Below are 17,712 nucleotides of genomic sequence, written 5' to 3'. Positions count from 1 at the left end.
TCTCCATCTGCGTGTGATATGTAACATACGGACCCGAGTTATGAGGATTCTCCTGTATATTGCCCAGGTGGGATAACTCGGGGCCCTTGCCAGTTAACTTCGAAATAGCATGAACCCTATAAGCATATATAGTATATATACTGACGACCCTACAGAAAAGTGGTTCTCAATTTTCATGTTCCCTTCTACTCTCGAGACCATGCCATCTTTTACCACACCGACCCAGACCGCAACACCGCTCAAGGTGTGGACCTCGCTGGTAAAGAAAAGTCTCCCGCAGCCAGAAAACAAAGATGTCGAGTTCTGGTGGAACCTCACTGGATACCATCTCGCAGTGATGATTGATGCGGCTGGATATTCAATCGAGAAGCAGTATGAGGTGCTTCTTTTCCACTATCACTGGATTGTAAGCCCACATCCTGACATGTCACTGTAATCCATAGACAAGTTGATGTTAACAAGGAGCCAGGTGCCTCGACTGGGACCGGCACCAAAGCCCGATGGTACCCCAGCGTTCAAATCTCTGGTTGCCTATGATGGCTCGCCTTTGGAGTACTCCTGGAAGTGGAACACCACGGTTGGCGAGCCCGACATCCGCTACTCGTGGGAGGCGATTGGCAAGGACTCGGGCACAGCATCCGACCCGCTGAACCATGATCCAACGTTGGACTACATGGACAAGGTGACGCAAGTACTTCCCGCAACGGACTACACATGGTATCGTCACTTCCTGGCGGAAATTTACAATCCCGACAGAGGATTTTATGCCAAGGAGCTGGAAGCCGGCGAGCCGCCAGCCACCACCCTCATGCACGCCGTCGAGTATAACAAAAAAGCTGACTTCGGACTCAAATCGTACTTCCTGGCGAGAAAACTGTTCATGGGAGGCGACTCTAACACTCTGCAAGAGTGGGATGATGCCATCGTGAAACTTAGCCCTGGCGAGGGTCATCCAGGCAGAGATGCTCTGATGCATTTCCTGGCCACCAGCCCAGAGGGCAAGCTGATGAAGCCCAACGTGATGGGCATGGATAATATAGATTCATCCAAGTCCCGCCTTAAGATGTACTTCACGTCAGCTCACACCAGCTTCAAGTCCGTCCGGGAAATCATGACAATGGGCGGCGTCTGCGATATCGCCGAGGAGAGCCTGCAGGATCTACGCTCCATGATCCTTGCTGTCTTGGGCCTGCCAGCAGATTTCCCCGAGGAGCAGGAGATTTCCGTCCAGGCCACCACCGGCGGCAACATCTGGAAGGACTTTGAGGCTCTGTGTGAGGGCTTCATCTACTTCTTCGACATTGCCCCCATGAATGGCAAACCGGAGGTCAAGTTTTACTTGACCACTCGCAAGTACGGTGCGGACGATCTGACCATTGCCCGCAACTTGGTGGCTTGGATGCACGCACATGGCCGTGGCACGTACTGCGATGCGTATCTTGGCATGTTAGAGAAACTTTCCGAGCACAGGGGCTTGGCTAATGGCAAGGGAATGCATGCTTACATTAGCTACCAGTGCTCTCAGAAAGGCGAGCCGGACGTCAAGTCGTACATTTCTCCCGAGCTGTACCACAAGGCCCGATATGCGAGCATTTAATGAAAGACGCCGGAACCATTAATGATAGCCGAGTTGATAGAATGCCGCGTTTCCATGAACCCCAGAAGTATATTAGAGTACCAAACATGTCCAATTTCATGACGATGTTCGTGATGAAATATCCCATGAAACCTCTCTGCTCCCCAGTCGTACATGTTCCCATAGACGACGGCCTTGATCTTCGTGCAAACTGAATATCCAAGGGAACCAACTCAGCTGCCGCTGAATGGCAGCCCAATTCTCCAGCCCTAGCCTTGTGCAATAGTCGGCGATCAATGGCGAGAGCCAGTAATGGTCCTTCAGATTTAACACCGATATCCCGCTTATGAAAAGAGTCCATAAGATCAAGGGTGAGTTATAGTCCGGAGACTCTGATGCTGTGGGGCAGAGGTCTTGCATGGCGCTTTCCAGACCATCAGAAAGAAGGGAGAAGCTGGCTCCATCGCGGGCGTACTCAGGCAGCATCGTCGTCATGAATGATATCATCGCAAGGTATGTCAAATGCTTGTAGGGACCTCCGGACTTGGTAGGGGCTTCTCTTGGTGGCGAGACGTCTACAAGGCGATAAAGGAGCGACAAAAGTGTCTCTGTATAGTCTAGAGGGTCAAGTTTCGGTTTTGAGCTTGTCTCTACTTCGTTGAGCAGCTTTGAGAAACTGAACAGATCTAGCATCATGGGTGGCATCCAAAAGGCAGCTCGGGGAAACTGCCCAATGCTGACATCGGTTTCGCATAAGACCGAGTGAATGGGCACTTCATCGCCGCGAAACAAGGTGGGCGTACCATTTTGCATTGCTAATTCAATATCTAGCCTAATAGTCGTTAGACAAGTTATTTGGACTGTCATAGAAGGAAAGAATGACAAAACGACGCAAGATGAAGGCAAGTCGCAAAAGCAAAACTTCTCACGTACCTCAACGGCTTCATTGCCAGTGCACGATTTTCTTGCATTAGCTTGCTGATCCCACCCCGCAGCTGAATCATGCGATAGAGCCCGCGGAGATGTACTAGTCCGATTTCAGGCTGGTGATGTACTTGTTGGTAGATAGCGAGACTAACTACAGCAGCTATAGCGCTGTCGGAAACAGAGGAGGGACCCGATAGCTTAATATTGACTAAAGCGTACGCCTTGGAGATATGGTGAAGAGTCTTAGGCGATATTGCCGGTCTCCGTTGGAAGAAGTCAACGTAAGACGCGTTTATAGCCAAAGTGCTGTGGAAATCTGTATTTCTGGTGGTTAACGATGCCATATGAACCGGACCGACTGGCGGTGCTATCACTCACATGCTTCATCTGCGAGAATGTAGTTGACCCAAATCGATTTTATAATGTCGAACTTAGTACAGAACTGCGGCGGAAATAACGTATCACTAATATCAAAAAACCCTATAGCTCTAACGTCAGATATAAGAGGACGTGGATAACCAGCCGAATAATGAAGAGAGCATACATCGGTGCATAAGCGCCATAGACTGGGAGTCGAGCTCTTGAGGGAACGAAGTGACACACAGGTCGCTCCAGAGCACCTGTCGCGGGATTACGTATCCGAATCCTGGAGCACATAGGAGCGACTTGAGCTCTGCGACGTTCTTCTGCTTCTTAGTGGATCGGCGCTGCTTGCCCGTATTCTTGCCGCGCATGACATGGGAGCGGATGGTGCGCCTGTCAGAGCGGCCTATCCCGCTGAGGCTCTGGTCAATGAACTGCAGCGCCATGGCGATGGTGATAGTTTCAGGTTATTCTCGTGGCAATCCGAGCCATCCAGCAAGTTCTTTCTTCTAAATTTCCGGGCTTTCGAGGCCCCGGAAGCGCAGATGATACACGGAGTGCTCTTAGTTGACTACGAGAAATGAAAGGGGGCGGAGAGAATTTGTTAGTCAGCACTGCATGTCCACCTCTCAACTTTATCCTGCAGCTACTACCCTAGGCTAAGGCTGTTGAACTATGCCGCAACTGTGTCCCGCAACTGCGGTCTTCTATCCCCGAGAGCCCATGGCAGGTCTTTCACCAGGTTAAGTAGCGCCCCCAGGGCTATCAGGCTGAACGCGCACATAGGGCCCAGGAGGGCAAACACGGTGAAGCCGTACGACGCGCGCTGGAAGCGGACGTCCCCCTGAAGGCGGTCTGTAGCGAGACCAACCTGCATCGCAGTCAGCACCAAGGCAATGAAAATTGTGGCCGTGGCCATCCATGCAAGATTCTCCCGGAAGAGGGTGCTGTAGTCGCGCCAGCCGCGAAGGTATGGGTCGAATGGGGGAAGACGTGTGAAACGGTGAATAAGATTGATGCGAGATAGCCGGAGCTCAGCCCGTTCGAAGCGTGAGTTGATTTCATCTGGGTTATGCTGTTCAAGGATCTCGCGGGCTAGGTTCTTCCATTTTGTCCATTTGATTGTCGAGCCGTCCGTATCTCGAGGTAAGAGGTTATTTTCGTTGGCTATGATGAAGTCGCTCTCTGAGGATATCAGGCATGCGTACGTGTAAAGGAAACCGAGGGCGACGCTCTTAGTGTACCTCATGCGACAGACTGCAGAATTATGTTCATCCACGCCTGACGGCGGAGCCACAGCTTTACTGTTTCTCCCGGTCCCATCGAGCTCATATTGATAGGTGCCAGGGCAGTTTAAGTTTTGGCGCCAAAACTCCGGGTCAACGAGAAATCGAGGAATAGGCTTCACAAAGATCCATCCCTTCTCGTCCCAGACAAGATGCAGATCCATCCGGTCGACAATGACTATATGTCGACCCATTGCAACTTGAAAGTGTAGCTGCGTAGCAGGACGCTTGGCGCCGGCAAGCCATAGATGCTGCATCATTTTACCCAGGCGACGGAGGCTCATCTCCCTGTTAAGGAAGTCTGGCACGCTTTCGGCGGGGTTTCTCACAGTGCGGCACTTCCTTCCCTTGCCATCAGTCTCATGATAATGGTAGGAGGCCGGCAAGGGATCCGGTGGGTCTTCAAAATCCTCCAACACATTGGTTGTGAACTGTAAATTATCAAAGCCTAAGGTATTAGCTCGATGTCAGGCGCTATTGGGGTCCTAACATACCGGGAAACTCGAATACTCTGATCCGCCGTACATAAGCCGGGAAATGGTGCGATAGAGTGGTTAGTCTTGAGTTGAGCCTTTTTAAACCATTAGCAGCCGAGTACTGTGATCTATAATTGTGTCTAATAAAATAAGTATATTTTACTTGTACGCTGGACTTTTGCAGAACCAGGTGCATGTAGGTGTCAATCTTTTTGGTCCAATAGGCTTTTCATCTGAGAGATTGATAACAATATTTGCTTTTTCACATCTTTAATTTCGGGCCACGTACTCCGTATTCGCACATGCCCTGTACTTCATGTTACGTGATTTCATCGACTCTACTCCGTACAATATCAAGGCTCCGCCTCATTGGCCCATGGGGGCTTTACACCACATAATGACTCGAATAGCTTACAGTGAGTTGCGCCCATATTTCCGCTTTGCCGAAGACTAATATGCCATCTGTGGGGTGTTCGCGCCCATGGCTCCGTGCCAGAGAAATATTCGTCTGTACGTGACGCATAAGGCATCCAGATGTCACATTCCTCCCCACATATCACAAGTGATTACTGCGTATGGAGTAAACGACTGAAATTATAGAAAGCAAGCTGCGTAACGCCAACAGTACATTTTTAGTTTATTCCTAGCCTCGTCATGTCAAGTGTGAGGGGTAGGGAAGTAGGGATACTGGCTGGAAAGCCCAGGGCATAATTACAGAAGTAAAATTAAAACAATGTCTACGGAGTATTCACGAGATTACTTGGGTAAGTCCGGAGGGAGATGATTACAAAGATTGATCCTGCACCTGGGCAAGAGGGGTCATTGGATTAAGCAAAGCAGGCCTTTTATCCCCGGAAGATATGCAACAATATTAGTATAGCCAATTGACAAGAATACTACACCACGCTCCACGATCACAGCTTGGAGAACTCATTATTCATACAACCTCTGATAGGAAGGGCAAGGAACCTAAGCAATTCTTTACAATCATCAGTCTTGATTTCCCCATATGTCTCTTCGAAAACCCCACCGTCGCGCCTCGAACGACGAAGATGAGTACGACCAACAGCACGATGCGCAACGACATCAACCAAATCATGGACCGAACTTCCCTCACGATCCCACCGGGAACCATTTCTGCCTCCATTGTCACAAAGCCAATGCGCGGGAGTCCAAGCAGAGGCTATGGAACAAGATCGCTGAAACGGAAAGATTACTCAAAAACACAAAGGATGACCGAGGCACGATGAGAAAGGATCCACCTCTTACAGTCGATGAGTCCCGAACAATGGAACAACCAGAACCACCTGGAGCAGCGGAAGGGTTACGGGGAGTGGAGTCCGATGAACGACGGCAGCGAGTTAGCGAGCAAGAAAGGAAAAACGAGGAAATGAAATACGAGCTGGTGCAAAAAGGCAACGAGCTGCAGTTGGCCAAGCGGGAACTCCTGCAGGCCGAGGAAAAGGCGCAGGGGCTACTGCAGATTATAGAGAGGAACGAAGTGGGCGAGGGGATGGCCAAGCTTCTTCAGAAACAATACTCACAGAACCGTCAGCTACAGAACAAAGTCGACAGTCTCTCCTGTGAGATGAAGTTAAAGGCATTGGAGACAAAGGAGTTGGAACGGAGGCTGTTGGAGGAATATGCCCAACATGAGTGGGTGTACAAGTATGTTGGTTCCCTTGAACTGCGGGGGAGAGTGGCAGACCGTGTTTGAAATGGATCTTTGTTTTTATTTTATTTTTGTTATCTACTACTACCTTATCTGGAATAATTTACACTCATAGATTGAGTTGTGGCTGGCTGGATGCAGATCATCACCCAGGTGAACTACAACGTGCGTGATGTGGAGTATGTACAGCTCAGTCGCTTACTGAGGGGAACACCTCGGCGGGGTGCATGATGTGTCACTTTTTGGGCTTTCCTGTGGGTTGCAGTGCCCGATGAATGCGTTGCTGAGAAGACAACGGGACAACGGCTGAGTTGTGCCCCAGTAGCAGATCTTAGCCTTGTCAAGGAGGCCAGGTTCCTATATGATAGTACCATTCTAGGATAAGGGTAGTTGTCAGGTCTGCATAAATAAGTATAAGTATACTTACCCTTCTACGAGGATAAACAAAACAAAACAAAGCGTCTTCCGACAATTTTCCAGATGTCAGAGCACAACGAAGGTCAGTCACCAACCTCTTGGTCGAAAAATTTCTCTCCTGGTTGCTGATTATGATATAGACACCCAAGCAATTGAGGAGCTGCCGAAAACAAATGAAGAGCCCGGGGGCAGTGGAGGCAACGTGGAGCAGACACAACAGACTGATCAGACACAACAGACTGACCCCGTCAGCGGCGATGGCGGTAAGAAGTCTCCGGTGGAAGGTGAAGAGCCCAGGCGAGACAGGATTGACGCCTCTAGAAACCACCAACGAAAATAGCCCAAAAGAAGGCGACCCTCCGGCGAACAAAGGGAGTGACCGTTGGGCTCAAATACAGATGTTCAAATATGACAAAAAGGGGCTTGGGGATAGAACCGAATTGATCCGCCAGAGACTTGCTCGGCTACAAGGAGAGAAGGAGGACTGGGCGCGGAAGGAAAAGAAGTGGGAGGAGGAAAGAAAAGAGTGGGAGACGGAGAGGCAGCTGTACGAAGATCACATTCTAGATCTTCAGAAGACGATTAACGACGCCAGCGAATATCTCACTAGCATCAGCGAGGACCTCGTCGTCAAGTTGAAGGTCTAGCTTCTGAAAGTTGTTGGTCTGACGTGGTTAGCACAAAGTTGGAATACAAGAATATGTTTTTTTATGAGCCTGTATAGCTTTTGAAATAATAATGGAATTTATAGTGGAAAGTATCAGATCCGTGAATGATATTCCGTAGACGTAAATAGACTGGTAGGTAAATCTCATAACCCCATGTCCTGCCCGATGGGTTAGCTCGGGCTTATAGATGGTCCGTATCTGTCCAAGGGTGTAGCGGAGCGGGCCTTCCTCTTGGACTTCGTCTTCTACACTTTCTCTCCTCTTCCCAGCGTAGGATTTTTCACTCGAATTTCATTATTGCATCATCCACTGGTTATGGGCCAACGGTTCTCGATACTTATTCCAGTCACTCCCTGCCTTTTGACCACAGTTTGAATTCCCAATACCAGGTAGCATTCATTTTCTCGCATATTACCCATTTCACAACATGGGGAGTAAGCAGGAGCTCAAATTATGTCGAAGCAGAAGGCCTCGTCAAGCCTGGGGGATCAAGTCGGTGTCCTAGTAAAAATGACTTCTGCCCTCATCATATTGACCCATGGCTCCATACAGTGTTGTCGCTATACATGGCTTGGAAACCACATCGAAGAAAACATGGACCTTCGGCAGTCGCAATTCTGAAAACGGAATCAACTGGCTAGAGGACGATTCCATGTTGGCAAAAGCTCTCGAAGAAGCCGATATCTGGACATACGATTGGCCTGCTACCTTTCTGGACAACATCGTCCAAGGGACACTGGAAGACCATGCGAAATCTTTTCTTGATCTTCTTTACACCCAGTTGACCAAGGACAAACCCACACCCGTTAAACTGGACCAGATTATTTTTATTGCTTCCTGCTTTGGTGGGCTACTTTTAGCTGACGTACCTGACCCCCCCCCCCCCCCCCTCTTCCTCCTCTTGAATCCTTGCACCGTTCGCACATTAATAAGGTATATTTAGGCACTATACCGAGCAAGCTCTACAAATATAGAGCACGGTCAAGCGGTACTGCAAGCTACGGTGGGAATTGTGTTCCTCGGCACACCTTTCCGTGGTTCTGATGCGTTCAACTTCGCTCGGTGGGCCGCTCGCCTTTATAAGCCGGCGGTGGGAGACTCGCCACCAACTCTCCTGCAACGTCTTTACAAGAAGGATACGCACCTCGAGAGCTTAAGATGGAATTTTATCGATACGGCGAGAAGAACCCCAATACCTGTCGTCTGTTTCTATGAGACAAAGCCTACAAACCTCCTAAAGAAGGTCTTACCTGGCAAAACGGCTGACTTTCTTTCACGCTACCTATCTGGAACTCTAATAACGGTAGGCAATCTCCCGTTGTATTCCCCTTCCTGAATCTGATATTGGACAGCTGGTACCAAAATCTTCGGCCGTCCTCGAAATTGCAGACCACTTTGCTATGCACGTCCCACACTCAATACTGAACAAGTTCCGTGGCCCAGAATGCCCTAATTTCATCAAAGTCAGGGATAAACTCATCCATTTGAAAGACGGGATATCACGTCTTATGGATGATCGAAAGAGAAGTGAGTTGCGTGCGATGAATACATTCTTCGGGCCCTTGTCATTTTCAGAATCCTTCCTAAGCTCTATACAGGCTCCAAGGAAGCATACAACACTCTCCCGAGCCGAAATCGATATTTCATTGCACGTGAAAACTCCAGAGACAAGTTCTTGAAGGAGATTGTGGAGAGTGTCGATCCAAGTAAGATGATTGATACTTGTCCGAGAATATGTATTTGCGGTCTCGATGGTGTTGGTAAAACAAAACTTGCATTGGAAGCAGCTTGGAGACTACATGATGCGAAGAAGAACGACGACCTATGCTCCATATTCTGGGTCTCGGCGAGCACGGAGACGAGTTTCGAAAAGGGGTATCGCCTGATTGGGAAAACACTCCAATTAGACCCTGAAAGAAAAACGTTCAATCAAGTGGTGGAGATCGTTAATGACAGGCTGCGGACGAGACCTGGACACTGGCTCCTAATTGTTGATGACGTGAGGGAATGGATGGATGACCAAATCCTTCCTCAAGGGCCCAATGGCTCGATATTGGCTACAGCTGCTAGTTCGAGCATGGCTTTTCGGCTAAAAATGCAGTTTAATTACCTCGAGCGTCTCAGCTTAGAAGAAGCCATTGAACTCTTGAAGCTGCCTTTTTCGAAAGGCGAAAATTTTATCAACGCTGAGAATGTATCGGAAGCAAACACACTAGTTTCTGATCACCTTCTCTACCACCCTCTCGCTATCAAACTGGCATCAAAGTACATGAAGGCACAGAGAGCAAGCATTATAGACTACTTGGCGTTATTCAAAGATCGAAACCTCAACAATCAAGGTCTCTATCCCATTGACCGGGACACACAACGCGCAGTAGCCGAAGCCTGGCTCCTCTCTTTCGAACAGATTAAGAATGGAAACAAAGCAGCCTTGCCCATCCTCAAGAGGATTGCTTTTTGCGAAGAAAAAAAACATTCATGTGTCGCACTTGCAAATCGACATTGACGACCGTGTTCTTAACGCTTTGGTAGAGTACTCCTTTGTCGTGAAGAACATTATCGCCGAAAGAATTGATGTTCATCAGCTCGTTCAAACGGCAATGATAGACTGGTTTCAGAGTCAAGGGACCTTTGACAAAGAAGCGAGGTTGGAGGTAGAGACGCAACTCGAGACACTCCCTTTCCCCACCAGTGCTTCCAAAGAGCAATGGGAAAAAAGCCTCCCACATGCGGAAAGAACATTGGAAATTGCAGAAGAAGCATTTAGACATCCTGATCGAGACTTGGATCTCCCTAACATATTTTCCTATGGAGAGTCTGGGTGGCGACTCCTTTATATGGTCGGGCAGGCTAACTTCATGCTGAAAGGGTATGAAAGGGCGAAGAAGTTTCACCTAAGGGCTCTTGATCTGGAACGAGCTGGTCGGATGAACAGGTCACGCGAAGAATTGGCTGAGGTCAAAGACAGTCAAAAAGCCGAAACAGATGGCTTTTCGATGAATGATCTATCCGCGCTTATGCAAAGGGAGTCTCGAGCTTGTCGGCTCCTCATTCAGGGACCGCACAATGAGGGGAGCAAGGAGTTATTGGAGGTGTGGAAAAAGGCCAAGAGTCACTTGGGCGAGGCACATCCCCTCACCATTAACACCCTCGAAACTCTGGCCTATGCCTTGAAGCATCAGGACAACATTGATGAGGCAGCTACAAGATTTGAGGAGGTTTTGCGGTTGAAGAGGGAAAACCTTCCCCGGGATAGCCGGTCTATTCTGAAGAGCATTGAGAACCTCGCAGCTGTTTACCAACAGCAAGGCATTTACGACAAGGCCGAAAGTTTATTGCAAGAAGCTTTTCAGCTCTGTGCGAAGAAGGTGCATGGCAGTGAACATGAACATGACCCTACAGTCGCATATAGGGAGCAACTGCGCCTCTTGGTAAAACTTCAAGAGCTGCAAGGACCGAAAGAATAGAGTGCCAAGCTGCATGGTGAAATGTGAGAATGATAGCTTCACTGAAAGTGTTGTTAAAAGCAAAAATGTAAACAGAGAAATCTGACAGAGGCGCTTGACTAAATAACACGGTGAAACAACAACCAGTAGTAGTAGTATCTAGGTCGTTGCGAGAACCTCGTACCGCTCGATGGAATCCGAGGTTGTTAGACTCAGACCTTTCGAATAATTACTATGGGATACTAAAATTAGACTTGTTTGCCCAATATGCAACAGGAATGAATGCGTAGTATAAAAATTGAATTTCACACCAAGTTTAACACCAAATTCACATCCCAGGGAGTCTTCTTACATATAACGTCCCCCCCAATATTGGGAATTTTGTGCTGATAAAATATTTGCGCCTCAAAGACTTCCCCTTCTTGATGTCAATTCCTGCTCAATTCTTTCATCAAACCGGCGGTTTGGCCGAGTGGTCTAAGGCGATTGACTAGAACCATCTTGAAGTCATCCTTGAAAACAAGATTCCCCTATCAATTCCGTTCGCGGGCGCATGTTCGAATCATGCAGCCGTCGTTACATTTTTGCTATTCTTATTGACGGATTTCCTGGTTTCGCCGCAGAAGACCCAGTGATGGAAGACGATATAGGTCTTGGGATGCAGAAAGTTTTTTGGGTTGTGAAAAGCCTCGCGCAAAAAAAGTCATGGAGCCTTGAAAAGAATTTTTATTTTGTTATCTTTCATTTCTGCCCGATTAGGGCTTTCATTGTGGAGCCGAGCCGCTTGGTCTTGGTATGATATTGGGGGTGTGATATTTGGCAGTCGGCCTAGATTAGTAGTTCTACACAGATAGTAACAGAGGGAGCCTCGGACAATGAGATGTTATTACAAATTTGAAGCTCCTTTTGTATCTACTTACAGGATTTACAGAGTCGCGGTAGCAAAACACGGAGGCTACGCAGAGCTAGTCATATATATATATATTTCTACTGGTCGCCAAGGTGAGATGAGTCGTGCGCTAAGCGTGGAAGAAATATAAATTACCATAAACCAGGATATGACAGCAAGGAGCAAGTGCATCCGAGACAAATTTTGTAGGGCTCGGGTTTATTGCTCGATCACTATACGCAATATCCAGATGGTGATTGTGGTTATGTACAGCAAAAGTATGTCCTGGGGCGCAAGTTTTCAGAGCGCTTCAACTTCATCCAGCCTAAGCTTGGTCCAGCGCAAAAGTAAGTCTTCGAAACTCTCCGGGAGCGGAATCAGTGTCCCCGCCGCCGAGAGAGAATCCGGATGAGAGTTTTCTTCTGCTTCGGAATCCTCCCCAGACAGTCCTCGAGACCGAGGAGAGTAAAACGCAGGAGACCGACCAAGTTCCCTGTTTGAGTGTGATACAGGAGAGTAAGATGGCGAATATGGGGAATAGGAGGGTGACACTGGGGAATAGGAGGGTGATGTAGGGGGAAAGGCGGGAGAGGTTGGAGAATAGGCGGGTGAAGTAGGAGAATAGGCAGCCGATACAGGAGAATAAGCGGCAGGAGTACGAAGCGTAGTAGAACGATTAGGTCCCGAGCGAGAATGCTCTCGGTTGTTGGATGATGTGCCGGTGGCATTCCTTATTGGGTCCGTCCAGATAAATTCAGTTTCCTGGCCATCTATTTCGGCTGTTACCCGGGTCCGAGAGTAGCCACGGTGAACTGGTCTTTGATCCGTAAAGGTGATTTTGGTGGGAGTCGTCGATTTGCCCGGCACAATCGGTGAGCCGGTCTTGTTTTCAGCGATCACCGTGGGGTTATAGTCAGTCTCGCCATAAGCCTTTTCCTTATCGGAGAGGTACTGTTTCTTCTGCGTCCGCTCAATCTCGAGTAGTTCAGGCTCGTCGCGAGAGGAGCTCTGTAACTCGCTGGAGTCCTGAATGCTGCCGGCGGCAGCGGACATCTCGACAATGGAAGTTTTACGTGCGGTCTGACGGGATATTGATTCGGGCGAACGTAGCATGGGTGGACCTGCAAGTCTCGCAAGGTCCTCTTCCCCCAGCGCCTTTCTATAGACCTGATGGGGCGCCTCTGCTTCCGCCTTTGGCAATCCTAGACCGTCGAACCGGGGAATGTTCGAACAGGGTCCTCCGGTCAGCTTTAAGGGAGCGTCAGGGATGGGCACTGGCAAGGCAGTGTGAACCCTTGGACTTTCTGTGCTGTCGTTCTCGTCGCTATTGACGTGTCAATAGCGTTCTTTGTATAAGTGTCGGGATACAGCAACATCGGTGGACTCACCTCAGTAGTGACTTATCAAAATGATGGAGAACAGAATGCCCATGAGTGATTTGGAATCGAATAATCTCGCTGTCATGTATACTCAGCACGCCTTTTCTTATTCTTAAACAGCGGCTTTTCTCGAGTTTGGATTTGCAGGAATCAATTTCGTCCAGCATTTTATGAATCAATGCGTTGTACTCATTCACTTCGGCGAACTGGACTTTTTGGACTGGAAGTGGTTTTGGTGGTTCTCTTGGAAATTTCGAGTCGACCATGTGCTCAGTCTGTTGATAGTTTGGTGGAGGACTGTTTACACCATTCGTTTCAAGATGCTTCTCCCGTAATAGCGCCTCTATCAGAGCACGCTGCTCTTGATCATTCGGTATATCATGACTATCATTTATTAGAAAGAAGCATGGCCAAGATCCAGACTCAAACTCACTTGCGAACCTTCCCAGCAAACATAATCACATTGAGCAGAAGCAGCATTGTTGACTTCAGCCTTTCCAAGTCGGTTTTCAGGGGATTTAGACTCGGTTCTAGTAGAACGAGCTTAAATTTCCCAGTGACCTGTTGCAAACGGCTCTTGCCAGACTGCTCATTCGTACAGACAACTTTTTCAATTTGTCGAAGCACGTCGCGACACTGCTGCAGGACACACTTCAGCGTTTGAAATGCTTCGTCGGAGCAGAGCTTGGATGCTTCTTGCCCTTTCAAACTATCACCAAGCTCGCGCAGAATGGCACTAATAAGTGCGACCTCGTTTGATAAGAGCTGTATAGTCTCGTTGGCGTTTTTGACTCGTCGGTAAAAGGAGAATAGTTTGACGGATAGGGAAGTGCCTAAGTCTGCAACCTGGATGATACTGGCCGCAACACCGACAATTTCGAGACCAGACATATTGTAACAACGCGCTAGGTACAGATAAAGAAAAAGAGACGTCTGAGAAAGGCGGGTGTTAAATGGGCATTGCAGCGGGGCGCACTAGCAGGGCTGTGTTAGCGCTTTGTTAAATGCCCACGTGAGGGCATCTTCGATCGTTACCTATTCTGCACTTTGTCAGTCAATCTTGGAATATTGGACTCACAGATAGCTCAACATAGATTAATGGTTTGTGAGAGTATAAAGCTTGCCCTAACTTGGCTTGCAGTAGCTCTGTGAAGAGTATCTGAGCTCATCATCTATACCTAACGTTCAATGTAAGGAAGTCTACTGGCACAGAGTAGTGTGACGGAATAAAATACGGCATTATTTCACCAGACCACAAAAGCCAAGGTTCTTGTTTAGGGCCTAGAGGGGCCATATCCCAGTTTCACATATTGTTCAAGATTAATCGAATTCCAGAGTCTCTAAATTGCATTTCTGCTCGGTTATAAAAGTCCAAGCGGTAGCAAAAGAATATGGATAACCAATACCCAGATAGGTACGTGGGCACAAAGATAAAGACAAGAAGACCAAAAAAAAAAAGTTAATCGACAACCCAAGACAAGATCCGTTCAATCGCTGGCATCATGGAAGAAGAGATAAGAAAGGAAAAGCTAGCTAAGATAATCATTTCGTGGCCTCAAAAGCACATTCAAGAAAAAGGGAAACATTTCAAAAAGACATAGCACCGTGACAAGGGGGGGATCATTTATATCAACACGGCTGGAGAAGCACATAACTCGTTTTGTACATGTCGTAAGCTGGGCCTATAGTAGACACAAGAGAAAGGGAAAACGGAGGATGCTAGATGATACCAAGAGAGCGCTCACGTGAATTCCACGCCGTGCTGCTGCTGCCTTTCTTGTCGGGTCCGGGCTCGTTCAGCACGTCTGCGGCGACGATTGTTCGCGTACGAACCGCTCATCTCAGTACCGGTATATGTGGGCGAAGTGATACTGCCTGCCCCGTATGGGATGGTAGAAGGCGCAGGAATGGGAGGTGGTGGCGGCATTTGGCTGACTTGGGAGGGCGGAGCGCCCCATGAGGACGCCGGCATGCTGCCTGAAGGAGCCATGGATGCCTGTGGCGGGGCAAGGCGAGCTGCTGCTGCCGCCTGCTCACGTCGCATTTGCTCGTCTTGTTGACGTTCGAGCTCTTCAACGCGACGCCATCGGTCATAACCAGCGTCTTCATTGCCAGACAAAGAACCCGCACTGCTGTTGCGACGTCGAGAGTTTCTTCGCTCTCTGCGACGGGCCTCGCGGCTCGCGGCCGCTTCTTCTTCGGTCAGTCGACGGAGTGTCACATGTCGTCCGTCATTGTGCATTTTGACTTTCACGGATACCGGTGGAGAGGCAACGTCGTCCTCTCGGCGCCGGCTGCTGCTCCGATTGCGACGGGAGGCTGCGTCTAGTGCTGCGCCAGCGGCCGCACCTGATGCAAATTCAGCTCCATCATGGGCGAGGGAGTGGCGTGAGGGACGAGCTTCGGGCCTCAAGTCGCCAGAGAACTGCTGGTGGCTCGGGGGCATAGGCGGCATATCTGATACAGCACTATGGACAGCACCGGAGGCGAGAGGCTCTGCAGTAAGAAGAGATTCTCCATGTCCATGTGATGCGTGTCGAGGTGGAGGGCGGGACAAATCGGTTTCAGTGAGATCAGTTTCACTGTACGAACTGGCCCTTCTTCGTGGGTAGAAACTTTCTCCCCCCTGTGGACGCCGTCTGCTGTTTGCTCTCTGCAGCGCCTCGTCCTCATATTCTCGGCGCTTGATATCCTCCAGCCGCTGTTTCTCTTCATCATCCTTTTTACCGCGGCTGAACAGGCGCTTCACGGCAGCAAAAGCACCGGCACCCAGAACGGCGTCTCTAATCCCATGAGAAGCGTTTCGCTTGGGCGGCTCGGTGAAATATGTGCTGTTGTAATAGTAAGACGAGCCTGGACTTTGGGACCTGCTCGGGACACGGCTCGGTGGCCGATTAAGGGGCGTGTGGTGGGTCGGCTCCGGTCGACCATCTTCCATTCTGCTGAGAGATTCATCCGTGTGGCTAGTACTGCGCGAATGCGCAGGTCTATAGCGGCCCGACTCAGCATCGTCTTCACGCTTCTTTCGGCGGTCCCAGAACTTCTTGGCCATGAGAGCAGCCCCAGCAAGTGCGCCAATCTCGAGGAGTTTCTTGCCGAAACCACCACCTCCACCACCGCCACCGCCATGATGGTGGGAGGATTCATCCGAATACTTTTCATCGGAAATAGATGTGCGGGAAGCTTCATAAGCATGGCTTGGGTGGCGACTGCTTGTACGTCGTCGAAACATTGAGGCCAAACCAGCACCGGCAGCGCCTGCAGCGAGAGCTGCTCCTGTGTGATTGCCATGGTGCTCTGAAATTTCTGAAGGACCTGTATAATGACTGCGACCACCGAGATCACTTCCCATGTGATATCCTTCGACGTCATATTTGTAAGAAAGTACAAAGTAAAGAACCAAGTATCCGAAAGCTGTCAGCGCGAATAGGATGAAAAGGACCTTTGGCGAACCGTAGAGCGTAAGTCCCAGCGGAATTTGAGCAATGCCGAGAAGTACTAGAGCACGACCCAACCACCGGTGCAACTAGGATATGTTAGGAGAGCCCATATATCCCTTCTTGGGGTGTTACTTACCACTAGTTTCAAAGGAACGTGGAGTCGCTGTCTCTTACTCTCCTTCTTGTGCAGGAACCAGCCCCACAGCACCTGGAAGATGACCAAAACATAGATTGCTAGGCCAATTCCATGATGGGGGTTAGTTAGGCTTCTTTCGGGCCCAACGGCAAACCACCCAAGCACAAACACGACCGTGGTCAAGAGCAAAGTAAGTACCTGACACCAAGCATGTAATTTGAATGCCCAATAAGGATTCCATCGGGAGTAGTATCGGATTATGAATATTGATGTTGGGACGATACCCAAGAAAACGATTGTTGCAATGACGCCGTGTGCGATGATTATGGAATGATACCCAGCCATATCCTTGAAACGGTTCCCCATGCCTGTAACGTGTCAGTGGTTACAAGAAAGTTGGAAACGTATGCAACAATATCAAAAGTAAATTGCTGATGTTCTGAACTAACCATTGTATCGCATAGTCTCAAAGTTGATCCCCATCAAATTGGGCAGCAGGAAGGTATCTCGCCCGGAGTCCCAGGTGCCATCGCCAACATGAAGGGTATTGGACGCATACGTGCTGCTCCCAGCGGCGGCGAGATCCGAGTCTGACATTTTGCGGATAATACTCGAACGACCATGCGATATTCAGTCTGGAATGTCGGATCTACCGGAGATCTTTCGAGATCTCCCGATCTGAAGAATGCACCATGCGATAACGAGATCGGAATTCTAACTGGAATGTCCAATAACAGTTGACCCGATTGATTGTATGTTGGCCAGTTTATGGCGATTGATCGTGTTACAAGATCTAAGTAGGGTTCGAAAGAGTCGTAAACTAGACGTCGAGGCGGAGCGCAAGGAGAGGGAGGAAAAAGAGTCGTACAGATTCGGAATGTGAGGTTAGGATAGGATTGAAAAAGCGCCCGACAACGCTGTTGGTATGAAATAGAAAAATGCACGTCGCACAGGCACTTCGGGCAGAGAGGAATCACAACAAGAGGCTGAGCGATTCCCCCAGTCATTTGTTTTCCGACAACCCATTACCGGGCCAA

At 49.1% G+C, this 17,712-nt stretch overlaps 8 protein-coding genes across 8 annotated transcripts; 4 read left to right on the top strand and 4 right to left on the bottom strand.

The window, feature by feature from the left end:
- Positions 1-199: 199 nt before the first annotated feature.
- On the top strand, positions 200-1,597 carry nscD (prenyltransferase nscD; the record flags this gene model as incomplete). The annotated part of the gene is made up of 2 exons (XM_057297287.1): positions 200-406; positions 470-1,597. The coding sequence occupies 2 exons, from the start codon at positions 200-202 to the stop codon at positions 1,595-1,597; spliced, it is 1,335 nt and encodes a 444-aa protein (XP_057145169.1).
- Positions 1,598-1,693: 96 nt separating this feature from the next.
- N7519_010513 (uncharacterized protein) lies at positions 1,694-3,312 on the bottom strand (the record flags this gene model as incomplete). The annotated part of the gene is made up of 4 exons (XM_057297286.1): positions 1,694-2,408; positions 2,510-2,819; positions 2,882-2,983; positions 3,048-3,312. The coding sequence occupies 4 exons, from the start codon at positions 3,310-3,312 to the stop codon at positions 1,694-1,696; spliced, it is 1,392 nt and encodes a 463-aa protein (XP_057145168.1).
- A 227-nt stretch (positions 3,313-3,539) lies between these two features.
- N7519_010512 (uncharacterized protein) lies at positions 3,540-4,679 on the bottom strand (the record flags this gene model as incomplete). Its single annotated transcript, XM_057297285.1, has 2 exons — positions 3,540-4,583; positions 4,647-4,679. 2 exons carry the CDS (start codon positions 4,677-4,679, stop codon positions 3,540-3,542), a joined length of 1,077 nt encoding a protein of 358 aa, XP_057145167.1.
- A 958-nt stretch (positions 4,680-5,637) lies between these two features.
- Positions 5,638-6,345, top strand: N7519_010511 (uncharacterized protein; the record flags this gene model as incomplete). Its single annotated transcript, XM_057297284.1, has 1 exon — positions 5,638-6,345. One exon carries the CDS (start codon positions 5,638-5,640, stop codon positions 6,343-6,345), a length of 708 nt encoding a protein of 235 aa, XP_057145166.1.
- A 435-nt stretch (positions 6,346-6,780) lies between these two features.
- N7519_010510 (uncharacterized protein) lies at positions 6,781-7,364 on the top strand (the record flags this gene model as incomplete). Its single annotated transcript, XM_057297283.1, has 3 exons — positions 6,781-6,799; positions 6,858-6,980; positions 7,039-7,364. 3 exons carry the CDS (start codon positions 6,781-6,783, stop codon positions 7,362-7,364), a joined length of 468 nt encoding a protein of 155 aa, XP_057145165.1.
- Positions 7,365-7,923: 559 nt separating this feature from the next.
- N7519_010509 (kinesin light chain) lies at positions 7,924-10,852 on the top strand (the record flags this gene model as incomplete). Its single annotated transcript, XM_057297282.1, has 5 exons — positions 7,924-8,230; positions 8,360-8,688; positions 8,738-8,912; positions 8,984-9,759; positions 9,812-10,852. The coding sequence occupies 5 exons, from the start codon at positions 7,924-7,926 to the stop codon at positions 10,850-10,852; spliced, it is 2,628 nt and encodes an 875-aa protein (XP_057145164.1).
- Positions 10,853-12,020: 1,168 nt separating this feature from the next.
- Positions 12,021-13,990, bottom strand: N7519_010508 (uncharacterized protein; the record flags this gene model as incomplete). The annotated part of the gene is made up of 3 exons (XM_057297281.1): positions 12,021-13,044; positions 13,109-13,483; positions 13,533-13,990. The coding sequence occupies 3 exons, from the start codon at positions 13,988-13,990 to the stop codon at positions 12,021-12,023; spliced, it is 1,857 nt and encodes a 618-aa protein (XP_057145163.1).
- Positions 13,991-14,840: 850 nt separating this feature from the next.
- On the bottom strand, positions 14,841-17,272 carry N7519_010507 (uncharacterized protein; the record flags this gene model as incomplete). The annotated part of the gene is made up of 3 exons (XM_057297280.1): positions 14,841-16,625; positions 16,676-17,043; positions 17,125-17,272. The coding sequence occupies 3 exons, from the start codon at positions 17,270-17,272 to the stop codon at positions 14,841-14,843; spliced, it is 2,301 nt and encodes a 766-aa protein (XP_057145162.1).
- Between the last annotated feature and the right edge of the window lie 440 nt (positions 17,273-17,712).

The sequence above is a fragment of the Penicillium mononematosum genome, assembly GCF_028829835.1.
Source record: "Penicillium mononematosum strain IBT 11891 chromosome Unknown utg000005l:1.0-9366267.0:1.0-9372171.0, whole genome shotgun sequence".
Classification (NCBI taxonomy): domain Eukaryota; kingdom Fungi; phylum Ascomycota; class Eurotiomycetes; order Eurotiales; family Aspergillaceae; genus Penicillium; species Penicillium mononematosum.
The sequence above is the reverse complement of the archived record's forward strand: the minus strand, read 5'-3'. Positions and strand labels throughout refer to the sequence as shown.